At 43.6% G+C, this 13,926-nt stretch overlaps 1 protein-coding gene across 1 annotated transcript in view; it reads right to left on the reverse strand.

Annotated features, from left to right (window-relative positions):
• Positions 1 to 1,268: 1,268 nt before the first annotated feature.
• LOC146760360 (cytosolic carboxypeptidase 4-like) overlaps positions 1,269 to 13,926 on the reverse strand; it is a 215,414-nt gene continuing 202,756 nt past the window's right edge. Inside the window, exon 7 of the mRNA XM_085551583.1 lies at positions 1,269 to 1,768. Within this exon, the coding sequence (XP_085407709.1) occupies positions 1,765 to 1,768 (4 nt within the window). The 3' untranslated portion in view covers positions 1,269 to 1,764. The remainder of the gene's footprint in view (positions 1,769 to 13,926) is intronic.

Raw genomic sequence — 13,926 nt, forward strand, 5'->3', positions numbered from 1 at the left:
CTCCTCCAGACTGTTGCTAGGTTTCATTTCCATATAAGGTCAATTACCAACCTCTTGTTTTTAGGTCTGCCTTGTACTTTTCTGCAGAGAGAGAAGGGCAATGTTTCCAAAAGTCAGTACATTCATTCTGTCCTGTGCTGGGCTCTACCCACCCTGTGTATTTATCTTGTGCTTGTCTCAATTCTCCCCATGTCAGAATGCCCCCAGTCTGAACTTAACTCTGTTCAGCAACTTTCTTGGTGGAAAAACTATTTATACAGCTGTTTTACAAGAGGGTTATACATTCAGTTAGGGCCTACACTATGTACTGAAAATACTGGAAACTTCCACTGCAAAAACACAATCTACCTCTCCCATCTGTGCAGCCTTGCAGACCCAGAGCACGACAGGTTATTTCTGCTTTCATAGCATTTGCATGCTGTAGGGTGAGCAAAAGGTTCTGCTGCTTGATTCTTCTGCAAGAGCTGCCTACCGGCAAATGGTTGCAGGGATGGAGGATGTGACAGAAAGCATTTGTCTCCACAAGAGCAGAGTTACATTCAGTGCAGAGTGTGAGAGTCAGGTTGGTGTGGAAAAGCACTGACACGCTGGGGATGATGCAGTGCTCACATGTCTAACACTCACAGACATTACTGTCAGAAGGATGGTGCTGTGTTGTGCTTCTACCTTTGGCAGCCCCTGGAGAAATGCTGTGGCACACAGAACACCTTTGTATTGCACTGACTGCTGCCATGCAGCATGGATTTAACACACCAAATCCAGAGGAGCATGACTGCATCTAACTGCCCTGAGAAAAACTACTGTAGCTGAAGAGATGAGGAGGCAGCTGCTCATCTGCAGAACAAGCAGCACTGCCAGACATTGGGCCAGGTGAGCACCTCCTGCTGCAGCGTGATGATGACAGGGCTGGAGATGATCTGCAAAGCCAGCTTAAAAGTGGGAGACGTGAGTCAACATGGCAGGAGGACAGAGGTGTTAGGGAGCAGCCAAGGCATCAAAGAGTATCAAAAGGCTTTGAAAGGTATCACAAAGTGACAGCCAGGAAGACTGGGATTATCATGAGCAGCAACCTGGATGCTAGAGATTATTTGCTCCCATACAAAATGGTAGAGATCTTGCTGCAGACATCCCAAAGCCAGGCAAAATGGGAACCCAGAGCTCTGCCTGCATGAACCCCACAGCCAGAGTGTTGCAAGCTGAGCTGCCTTGCTGTTTGTTGCATTCATCGCAATCACTGTGAATGAATACTCAGAATGCAGTCAAGGCGATAATTGAGCATGAGTGACTTTATTCAATAAAAGACAGGAGGGCTTGAGAGGTCAGGGGTGAAGATGGGACCCCTCTTGTCAAGATGAGAGTGGCTCAGAGCTTGTGCTGCTGCCTGGTGCCTGGGACTGGCAGCCTGACTCTAAGTCCCCATCTAAGATGCTCAGCTTCACCTCACTGATGCTGACCTGCTCCTGCATGGTGGTGCTGCTGCTGGGGCACTCGGGCTGTGCTTGGGATGGGCAGCACTGCAAAGGCACTGGGTCACAATCCAGGCAGGTGACTGCTGTGTCTGGCAGGCTCAGGTCAGGAGCTTCAGCAGAGCCAGGAGATATGAGAGCATGAACGTGGATGAGCCCCTTGTGTCCATCACTGTTACCATGTGGAAGGCTGTCATCCGAATTGCAGCGATTCGTGCTTAATAAGAACTCTCCATTGATGGAAACAGACTGCACATCACTACTTGGTTTGGATCTTTGGGGTTGACAAGGGCTCGAATCACCTAGGAAGGCATAGAAACACAAGGGTTAGTGTCAAACGTTTGCAAGTTGAATCATGAAAGGTTGTTGATATTTGGTAATAGAGTGGCGGCAGGAAGAAGCAAATAGGCTTCAAGCAACAGAGCCACTGTCTTGAAAGTGATCCTCGTGCAGGTCCAGCTCGTGTGTTGTTTCACTGTAATCTGCTTCTTTGGGTCTACCTAGTGGGCAGCAACACTCGAGTTGTTACTGATATCATTGAAAAGAACTGGAGACAATTGTTCTATTCCTAAGAGCTTCAAGGTGCCTAGAAGCACAAATAGAAACCAGCAGTATTTCATCACTTCACCAAAAGGAAGGTCAAACACCTGAGCTGTGAAGAGCAGTTACAGAACCTATGCATAAGATCACACCAGACATACTTTGTTCTAACAACAGTTATGGCACATAGTCCATTTCCTTCAATATTCCCAAAATGAAATGATGTGGAGCATTACAGGGAAAGAAACACTGCACACAGACACTATGACCCTGATTATACTCAAGCAGCAGACTTAAAACAAGTCAGAGTTTTAGATTCCAGGATATTTCAGGACCTATCATGTGTGAAATTCAGTTACACAACAGTGCCTAGGTGCCTGCGTTTCAAGCAACTTTCAGATCACAGCCATGTAAAATAAAAACAAATTCAGTGCAGACCTGTACCTTAATACTCATGAGATTATCCATTTTTTACAGCATTCTGACTAAGTTCTAATACTTGCTCATCCCAGTTCACTTCAACAATTTCCACCAATTCAAGCAATGCAGTTCTGAGATCCTGTGTATGTTAGGCAGATAGAATTGAACAGTGCAGGAATAATCTCTGACAGCTTTAAGAGCTCCGTTCTGCTTACAAACTCTCAGTCCAAATCTATTCTCAGTTTTAAGGAAATGAACACCTGAAGCAGTTGGATCATCTGCCATTTGCCGCATTCTGCTTCTTGGCATCATGATTAGCACAAAGGGTTTTCTGCTGTCCTGCAGAGATGGACAAAGTCCTGCTTACAAATGGGCCAAGTTTCAGTGTACAGCAGAGTTTGTACCAGACTAAAAAGCCACGTCATTCAATTCATGTGCTCAGGTTGTTATGCACTCAGAAAGGAAACAGAACTGACTGTTGAATTCTGAAGTCAATCTGTGGGGTCCTACATTACCTCCTGATTCTGGAAGAGGAAATTCTAATAGCAAATGCAGAACTTTGACCTTTGTAGACATGAGAAGAGCTGGCATTTAGGAACATTCATTTCAGGGAAATCAAATGATGTGTCTATATTTTTACTACAGATAGTATAGGGAGCAGCCAGTTGAAGAACCAGATACAAAAAAATCCAGCCCATTGGCAGGAAAATACTTCTCCTTAAATTCTGTATGTTATCATGGTATAGAATCAGGCTACAGTGCCACATAGGCCAACCAAGAGTAGAACCAAATCCACAAAATACTGGTAGACAAAGCAGCAAAAACAGGGACAATATTCAGCAGACAGGCCTTTCTACCCACAGCTCAGCATGTTCTGCCATCCGAAAAGCAAGGCCTCTTGTCAAGCTCAGCTATTTCCCTTCTCAGTGTATTCTAGCACCACTGATACCCACTGGTATCCTCCTGTAGAGTGCCATCATATTGTCATCATCCAAAGGGAAAACCCACACAGCAGAGCATACAGCAGTACACCCATGCTCCAAATATCCACCTGAGAAACAAAAAGACAAGCTTACAAACCTGAAGCACCTCAAATGGCTTCCTGACAGACTGGATTGTCTGTCCTTGCCAAAGCCCACATATAGCCCATGAAAAGCTGGCTCTTTCCCTCAGGAAAAAAAAACCTTATCGTCCCAGAGAAAGCATATAACCCTCATTCAATTGCCCTTCCACTCAGCTTAGAGCACTACTAAAACCAGCACCTTCACCTTAGCTCATCACACTGCTGCAGTTCCTTTTACAAGGATTTCACTGGCAAAAATGAAATCAAAGCCGTCACAAGGGATTTAGCACAGTTACGTGTTACTGGCTACGAGAGCTGTCAGCACAGTCACCTGTCAGGCTTTGCTGCTGTTCTCTTTATGTAGAGGCACAACAAGGTTCAGACACCTCACAGTGCAATTCTCACTTTGACTGTAAAGAAAAAGGAGGCTTGAAAAGCAGCGTGTGGAAAACAAAGAAACAAGAATTAGAACAACAGTGGGGCCATGGCACTTGTAGGAATTGCTCCGCCTTTAACAGCAGAGCGATTCAAGAAGGATGAGGGCATCCCAAACCAGACCAGATTGGACAGATTAACAACTGCAAGTAGTGGGTTCCAAAATTCCAGACATGAAATCAAAGCTGGAAAAACTCTTCACATTTTCATCTCTCAATTTTTAGTACATTGTGCATTACAACGGAAACAATTCTTCACATACAACTTGGAAGCTAAAGACAAGTCTGACAAAACAGACTGCACAAAAATGATGGATAATTAACAGAGCAAATTGCTCTTTCAAACACTTAGTAATAGAAAGAGATCTCTGAAGTTGCTGTTCTGTAGAGCCCCAAAGCAGTCGCTTGAGGCAGTTCAGGATTAGCCTGAGACAAACCAGCCAGCTGTGTGAACTGAGACCAATTGCACTTCTTCTATTTTACTTTCATTCTATGTGACCTCACTAAGCAAATATTGTCTAAGACCATGAGCATCACATAAATGTGCAGATCTCAAGCTGCTCACTTATCTAGTACCCTTCGCATGATGCTTTATTTTCCTCAGCTATTCATCTAGATTGTGCCTGTTGATTGTGCAACAACAGCCTGTTGGTCTCGATTACCTGTAAGAGGCTTTAACTTTGGCCAGGAAAAATCATTTGAGGATAAGTAATTATCTGGGACTCAGTAAGGCAGTCTTCCCATGCTTTCATAACAGCAGAGATACACACACACACAAACTCATGGAACCCCACTGCTTTGCACAATCCTGTGCACACTCACATGTGTCATGCACTGATTTCCCAGCCAGTCCTCATGGGGTCTATTACTTAGGACAGGAGTGCAGGGGAGCAGCCAGAAGCTGTTTGCATTCCCTGCTGTCTGCTGGGCAGCTTTGCTGGAGATGCTTGGGTTGCTTTGTTTTTCCTTGGGAGGTGGGAAGGAGCTTTGGGTTGGAGGCACATCCCGTGCCAGAGCATCCCAATGGCACGTGTATGGCACTGATCTGCAGCAGATGAAGGGGAGGAGGTCCCAGCACAGCTCTGCACCATGCTCTGCCACACTGGGCAGCTTGTTCCTGGCTCAGCAGCGCCATCAGACAAGGAGCAGGGAAGGAAATCAAGGATGGGGGGTACCATCAAATGCAGTTAGTGCATGCCTGTGCAAGACCAACAGACCCAGAGCTTGCGGGTTGTTCCTGCTTTTGTAGCATTTGTGTGCTGTAGCTGAGCAAAAGGTTCTGCTGCTTGAATCTTCTTCTGCAAGAGCCGCCTACTGGTAAATGTCTGCGGGGATGGAGGATGTGACAGAAAGCATTTGTCTCCATGACAGCGTAGTTACACTTGGTCTAGAGAGTGAGAGAGGCAGGCAGCACTGCCTGATGTTGGTCAGGGCGAGCTCCTCCTGCCGCATCACGATGATGGCAGGGCTGGAGATGATCTGCAGGGACAGCTCACAGGTGAGAGCCAGGAATGGACACGGCGGGAGGACAGAGGTGTTAGGGAGCAGCCACGGCATCAAAGAGCATCAAAAGGCCCTGAAAAGCATCACAGCCACAGCCAGGAAGCTTGGGGTTTTCATGAGCAGCATCCAGGATGCTAGAGACTATTTGCTGCCATACACAACGGCAGCAGAGCTCTCGCTGCAGGCATCCCAAAGTCAGGCAAAATGGGAACACACCCAGAGCTCGGCCGCACAAACCCCACAGCCAGAGTGTTGTAAGCTGAGCTGCCTTGATGTTTCTTGCACTCATCCCAATCTCTGCGAATGAAAACTCGGAATTCAGTCAAGGCGTTGATTGAGCACGAGCGTGCCTTTATTCAATAGGAGAAAGGAGGGGGTGTGAGGTCTGGAGGAAAGATGGGACTCATCCTCTCTTGTAATCATGAGAGCTGCTCAGAGCCTGTGCTGTTGCCCGGAGCCTGGGACTCGTGTCCTGATTCTGTGCCCCCCTGCGAGATGCTCAGCTTCTCCTCGGTGATGCTGACCTGAGCCTGCATGGTGGTGCTGCTGTCGGGGCACTCGTGCTGTGCTTGGGCTGGGCTGCACTGCAGAGACATTGAGTCCAGGCTGGTGCCTGAGGTGTCTGGTGGGCTCAGGTCAGCAGCTTCAGTAGGGATGGGATGAATGAAGGCTTCAACCTGGAATTTATCTCCAATCTACTTTTAATACCTTCATTCGATCAAAATCTACTGTCAATACCTTCAAAGGAAAATGATGCTTTGGGAAACAGAACTTGCAGGCTGAGAGAGAAAGCCAAGGTCTTTAGATAAAAATGAGAAAAGATTTTGCTTGTCATTTCGTAACTGTGATGAAATTCGTAATTTTTGTTTGAGCTACATTTTGATAGAATAATGTGGTCGTAATGTGCTTGACTACAAGCATGATTTCCACGTAAAGCTGACTCTTAGCAGGAACTCTGTTTCCTTTAGAAGCAGTGAACCCTGGTAGCGAACAGCTTTTCTTACTTCTAAAGACCCTGTCAACCCAGCACAGGACATGCAGTTTGCTAGCATTAAAGAACAAGTTTGTATTTTCCTTGTAAGCAATGTCGGAAGAGAAAGACAACACACATTTCAGAACCATTTTGGCCCCAGTAAAAGTGATGCCACGGAAGAGCTCCATCAAAACTTATGCAAAAACATAAGTTCAAGTGGGCAAGGCCTTATGAAAATCTTCCACACAACTCAATGGAGATTGGGGTGGGTGGGTTTATGAATAAGAATCCTTAAGAATTTTCTTCTAAGAGACTTAAGAACTGTCAATATATATATATAAAGAATATAAACACTAATTCTGTTACTACAAATAAATATATCCAAAGGGTTAGGAGACCAACCCGATCATATCACAAGCTCTTTGATGACTGTAAACGCAGTCATCAATACGCAGAAAAAGATTTAAATAGATTAATATGAATGAGTACAAATGTACAGAAAGAACAACTAGGAATAAAGGTGGAGAAATGAAGGCACAAAGTGAGACGAGTCTGGCAAAAATATCACACAGAAAAGGATGCAATTCTTTCAATTTATTAGTAGCAAAAAGCTGCATAATAAGTCCTAGTTTGCTCCTCATCAGAGAAGCAAATCCTATTGATAAGGTTGTGAGGAGAGATTTTGCATCAGTTTTCATAAAAAGGTCAACTGTGATGAATTAAGGTTGTTAAGAACTAACAAAGAAGTAAAAAAAAAAAAAAAGGCCTAGAATACAAAAGTAATAGGGTAGAGAAGATACATAGCTTAGATCTCTCCGAATGAGCTGAATCTGCTATATTCCTACTGCATTTCTAAGGGACTGACTCAATCAATCTCAAAGCTGTTAACGATTATGTTTTTAGAACTTAGGAAAGCCTGGTGATGAACCAGATAATTGATACAATGTACAGACTTCTTTTGAAGAGAGGAAAAAAAAAAGGGGGGGAGATGATGAAAAATGATAGACCTGTCAGCTTAACTCCAGGTCCTCAGAAGAAAGAAACAGTTTAGAACAACTTAGAAGAGATAGGTATCATTCAACACACCTTTGTCAGGAACAAATTACTATTAATGATTCTAATTTACCCCTGTGAGAAGGTGTCAGAGCAACACAGAGTGGACGAGATGCCAAGAGAGTTTCCAAAACTTTACTAAATTCTCAGGCCAGATAAGCAGCATGGTTTAGATGAGCTATAGAAGGATGAACATCTGTAGGTTGCTCCAAAAATAATGCCTCCTATTTATTTCCACGGACATCACAGTAGATACAAAGAGCACAATAACACTGCTTGATAGAGTAAATTCTCAGCTACTAAACACTATTTCTCAACTCAGATGCTAGCATTAGCTATGCATTTTCACCAGCAGTGAACAAGAGCCTGCAGGTCGCACTTAAAAAATCTGCATGGCCATCTGGAACACAGCTTGTCTTTCACATCACTGTCACCAGTGCTGAAATGTACCATTCACTGCCTCACTGTACTCACATCCACTGATTGGTCACTGTACATGTCCAGCAAACGTCAATGGATGCCATTTTTTCTGCACAGAGAAATTCAGTTCCATTCCTTTGCTTCATGTGCACTTCCATGACAGACGCTATTTTGCCTCTGCTGCCACTTATCACACAGCAACAAAACAGAAGGGGATCCTGGTGGGAAGGTTCAAACTCTACTGCCATACCACCAACATCTGCCTCTGACATCCTCAACCAACATAATAAAATAGGAGGCTTTACTTTCAGAGCAGCTCTTATAAAAATTGCTTAGAAAAAGTACTCTGAAAGTAGCTCTCAGTCTCGCTGTCAAAATGCATAGCTGTTCTAAATGATCTTCTGCAGGACCTGGTCACAGAATTGGTACAATCCAATATTTTTATTAAAGATTTAGATGAAATAGAAAGTATGTTAATTTGATTTGTGGATGAAACCAATGTAAGACAAGTTTGCATTGGAATTCAAAATCATTTTGACAAACTGGAAAAGCAGCCTGAAGTAAACAACTGCAATTCAATAGGGTCAACTACAAGCTACTACAGTCAGGCAGGAATAATCAATGCTACAGACACATGAACGAGGAGCAATGACAAGGTAGCATTTCTACTGGAAAACGACAACATTCTGCACTGCTGAAGACTGCAAGCTGCATGTGAGCCAGCCACTCATGTACCAAAGCGCAGATACAATTCTGGCTGGGTATTAAAAAAAACCTGTACGCTGGCAGGACACACAAATTAATCTGTTCTCTCTGCACTGTTAATCTCTCTGTTAGAATTCTGTTTCCAGACTCAGGAAGCAATTCACAGGGAGACTTGGCACAACTGAAAAAGGTCCAGAGGACATCACTGAAAAGCAAATAAGCTTCTTCCTATGGCTAGTCTAGGTAAGACAAAGAATATATATGGCAAGGACTTCCTATGGCAAGATAGGACTTAAGACAGACAGACAGTTCTAAACATGAGAGTTGTATGAGCTGGAACAGATTACTTACAGAGTCTGGTAATCCCAATATTAGAGATCTCTACAGAAAACTTAGACTAACCTATCAGAAATGATGCAGCTAAGTTGAAGAAAAAAGATGGCTGGTGGAGGTCACCGCCAGCCATTAGCTTCATTAATTTTATGCAACCACAACTAATATGTAGGAACAATAATTCCAACATTAACTGGCAGAGAAAAGGCAAAGGAGTAACAGGACATTTAGAGGACACTTCTGCTAGAACAGCACAGGACAACTTTGATTGGGAATGAGATGTGTTGGTAAGATACCCAAGACTGGAAAATCAATCGCTATTGGACACAGCAGTATTTAAAACCAAATCACTGTAAGGTCAGAAAACAAAAAGATGAGAAAGTATAATCCTGTATCAATATGCACCAATGGAATCAGGCAGTATAAGATGAAAGCTTGAATAAAACTTGCCTATGGTACTGTTAAACCTAGGAGGATTACAGGTCACTCCTTGCAACCTCACTCCTCCTCACAGAAACTCCAGAGAAGATCAAAATGAACAGAATTAGAATGAGCTTTCATTGATGAGCCGTTAGGAACAAATAGATTACTGAAAGCTGTGTACATTTTATCAGCAGCAACCAGGTTTGGCAGGGCTGTTATCGCTGGGTCTTAGTTTATAGAGGTATAGATGAAGGGGAGAGGCCATCTGGGCAGAGCTGCCAAGTGAATCATAACAGATCAGGAGCACAGGGCTTCCCTTCAGAAGGCTGAGCTGGGAACATCGTATTGGGAATTCTTTCTCTTACCAATTTCATCTGATCTCTTCTCTCTAAATCCCTTTTCTATTCCAGGCTTTGTTTCTCTGGGGCCACTTATAACACTCCTTTGTTGTGACTGAAGGAAGGAAACAAAAGAAGCAGGAAAGCATTTTGCTGTATTAAAAGCACAAAGATGGAATGTTTTGTTGACTGAATGTGCACTCTGCATTCTTAACTGTTCTGATCCAAAGCACAGTAAAGTCTTCAGTTGCCTTGGGTCACATTCACAGTACAAGTCAATATTTCATCAGTCTGGTATGGATTACAGAGGACTGAATTATCTCAGCATAAATTCTGGATTGCATTTTATATAGTCCATGGACCTGATATCTCCTTTCACTTTCCTACCTGCATTTTAGCAAAGGCTGCAGGTAGGTGTCATTCAGTAGGGTTTCAATAGACACGTTTCCAGGTCTCATACTGATAGGAAGGTTAGACTCTACAATACAAAGAACAGATTACAGCCATAAACTATGCCTTCTCTTCCACCCTCATCTCCACTCCCCAGTATGATACCTTATTTAACTTATAATTGCAGTACGATTTTTCTTTTGGGGTTGGGATTCTTATCAACTCCACCATTAAGCAAGTGGAATAAACTATATCAGGGCAAACTACAGGCAGGTAAAAATAACGTCTGCAATCTCTTTTCTAGAAATGAATTAGCTCTGGTGCTATAAAATCTCTAACAAGTTGGATTAAAAGACAGACTCCTCTTACATCTTTATTCCCAACAGAAATAGCACTGCTACTGCTGGGAGATTTATTCATGTCACAACCAAAGCACTTCACATTCCCAAGAAGACCAAGTCCTTTGGCTTATACCTCTTGTGACATCCTCAATACATTACCCTTTCCATCCACAGACCAGGGTATATTAGAGATTAATACAGCTCAGCAACTCAAAACACACAGATTGTCAGTCTCAGTAATCAGCCTGAAGAATTTAGAGGACAGTTGTTATTTACTGAAAGTGATAAGAGACCCAGCAGAACACTTAACTCTAAATAAACAATGTGGAAACTTCACTACCCAGAAAGTCCTAAGTGGCAAATACACAGCTCAGATGTTCCTGAATATGGTTTGATTGCATCCATGCTGTGAGGCAGCAAAAGCAAAGGGAGGGAAAGCTTAAGTCAGAAGGCAGGGGGCCCTTCTCACATGGATCTGCTCTCGGTGTTTAGCACTGGTTTGTTAGTTCATTAAGAGTGTGTTAGAAATCAGTCTCTCCATGCTTCTCACCAGCTCCATCGTGCAACAGCGTGGCATTTATTACAATGCACTACTCAGTAATGGGGCCTTCTGGCATGTGAGCAGCAAGGGGTCATACAGAGCCTGAAGGGAGCTGGCAGGGGCTTTGTGCAGCACAGAAGTAACTGCAGAGACAGTTCTTTGCTTCTCTCATAAGTTTCCCTGTAGAGAAGTGTCCCATTAGAACAGTAAGAAGACGGCAACCAAACCCCATCTCCTTAGAAACATGCAATGATTTACCTATTCTACCCTACCACAATGAAGTGCTTTAGCACTTTACCTATCTTAAGCTTGTATTGGTTTCTGCTCACCCTAACGCTGGAAATAAACCCATTCTCCAACAAGCTGTTGCTGCTCACACAAGGACTTGTGATGGAGCTCTAAAAATAGCCAAGTGGCACAACAGAGAGAGCTCCTGCATTCACGCCAACACCAGGATCCAGAGCCCAGGGAGCTGAAAGGGCTGATAATAGCCTCCATCGCTGGGCACTAAGTGGTTAGGCTTTGCCAGCTGCTGAATTCCTGCCAGCCATATGTCTGATATCCTATAATAACCAGCCAGATGTTGGGCTAAGGTAAAGCCTGACAGAGTTCAGAAGGAAAACGGTGTGCCTGCCTCTCATGATCAGCCCTTGCTGATCTTTGAACTCGGCTGTTATCTTGAAGGAAAGCCTCTTCTGAACTTCGGCATGAATCTAATTAATGAGTTAATTCCCTGCTAATCTATTCTCCTCTTTGTGTCCGTTTCATGATTAATTTAGTTCCAGTGAATTTCCTTTACTGACTGCAGAGTAGAAACACACTTCCTACCCTATTAATCTCCACTTCTGACCCATCAGTAGGGGACTAAACAAGGGTAAATGGCTCCATGCTTTTATTTTCTGAGCCAAGTGATTTCTAGCAACGTAAGGTGGAAGGAAGTAGGGAAATTCTGCAGGCACATCATGCCACTACTGTAAGAAAAGGTGGAATAAAGGCTGTCGATTAATTGAAAATTCTGCCCAGTTACATCAACCACACATCTAACAGAGAGGAAAGAACAGCAAGGCTACACACTGCATAGGAATGTCATTCGGATGTAAAGGATCAGATAAATAGCCAAGCCCAAACACCAAGAAGATAAAATCTGTTGAGGGAAACATAGCAGGGATCTGGGTTTTGTTATTCCTGAAGTTCCAAGGCTCCCTCATATATTTCCAAAGATATTTTACTGGTGTGGAAGAGAAGATCTTAACTGGAGAATGCACAGACTTCTCTGTCTACCTCTGCCTCCAGCACTCTTGGGAAATAGAAGGAAATTTGGCCTGTTTACCTGTCTGCTGAGGTAACAGTTACTCTTTCAGCATCTAAGTCTTAGAATGAAGTCCTCTTTGCTGAAAAACGAACATAATCTGCTGTTTAAACTAATAAAAGAACAACAAACCAAAATCAACCTGCATTACTGTTAGCAGCGTACAGACATGACAGAAAGCAGCAGTAAGGCTGACATTTTCTTAGTTAAGCTAAACGACTAATAACTACCTGGAATAACACGGGGAGTGAGCACAAGGCTGCAGCTTTATACCTCTGGATCCCATTCAGGGCCAGGCTGTTTATTTCCTTTAATGCTTTACATCTGTTAGCATTAAACCACACTATCAGCTCTGATGGATTTACATGTATCTTGCTGTTGCATGCATCTCTTGAGAGGCTGAGGGATGGGAAAGGTTACCTTCCCGCAATTGCGTTCCTACCCCCATAGCTCTCATGCAGCCTTCAGGGAAGCATTAAAAAAAGAAAAAGAAAAGTAAAGAGAAGAAAAACCCAAAGAGCTTCCTTCTCCCATGAATTAAACAAAATGCTCTGAGGCTGTATAACATCCATAGGAGAAGAAACGCTGCCGGTGATCAGCATCGCAAACCTTCCTTCTGATGGCACAACGTGTCAAGGACATTTTTAATGAGGGATCAAGGACACTGCTTCTTGAGAGTCATCTCGTTTAAGCTGTGCTAACTGTGGCTTTCTTAGCATGCAAACCCAGCACCTCACAAGAGAGGCAGGAAAGCACCACAAGGCAAAGAAGTATCCTGCTTGCAAGGCTGTTCCTGTCATACCTGCAGGGGAAATAATCTCAGATGTTGCAGAGAGCATCTTTCTATTGATCCTTCCCCAACAGCCGTTAACTTAGAGCCACTCAGTAAGGAGATGGAAATGCCAGAAATGAGGAAAAATACACCAATATAAGCAGAGACCTGTAGTGAGCCTATCCATTATCCACTTTCTGATAAACCCCAGTCCATATGACAGAAACTACACTTCTGAGAAGCCTAAGGAATCAGTGGATGCTGCATTACAGAAGAGTCTTTCAGATATCTGACACTGCTGGGAATAAACTCCTGATGGACCACGACCAAAAGAAGGACATGAGCTAGCAAAGAGAACAAAGATCAGAAGTTATGCAGGGATGCTGAGTACACTGCTCCCAGTTTCTCTCTATCTCCAGGTGCTGGGTCATGCATGACTAGATTTCCCAAGCAGTAGCTGGTGTATGGCCAGCAGCAGCAGTATTAGAGGCTTAGCTTTCAGGCCTTGCTCTCCAGGGACTTCCTCCACTTGGAGCAGAGGCTTTGATCCTGAGTAGTACATTTGCACAAAAAGAACCTGGGTATGATTTTAAAGAGAGAGAGAGAGAAAAGTGAACACAAGCTTTGCTTCTGCATCTTATGTCTCCAATCTGCTCCTTGAAAATGGCAAAGACATCTCAGACATATTGTCAAAGGACCCAACTAATTTTTCAGCCTAATCCATTCTTTGTATCTCCATGAAAAAATAATATATATATATATGTATATACAGAAAATTCTTGAAATTAAGGCAGTTTTTCACTTCCATGAAAGCAGGGAGGGATCTTAGGTCCCAGCTTCTTATGGGGACCCTCTATCTTATTCACTGCTCCTGTGCTGCCCACAAGCTGCCAGCATGACAT

Source organism: Coturnix japonica, chromosome 6, assembly GCF_054131305.1.
Source record: "Coturnix japonica strain WE chromosome 6, WE-NBRP24, whole genome shotgun sequence".
In the NCBI taxonomy this organism is placed as follows: domain Eukaryota; kingdom Metazoa; phylum Chordata; class Aves; order Galliformes; family Phasianidae; genus Coturnix; species Coturnix japonica.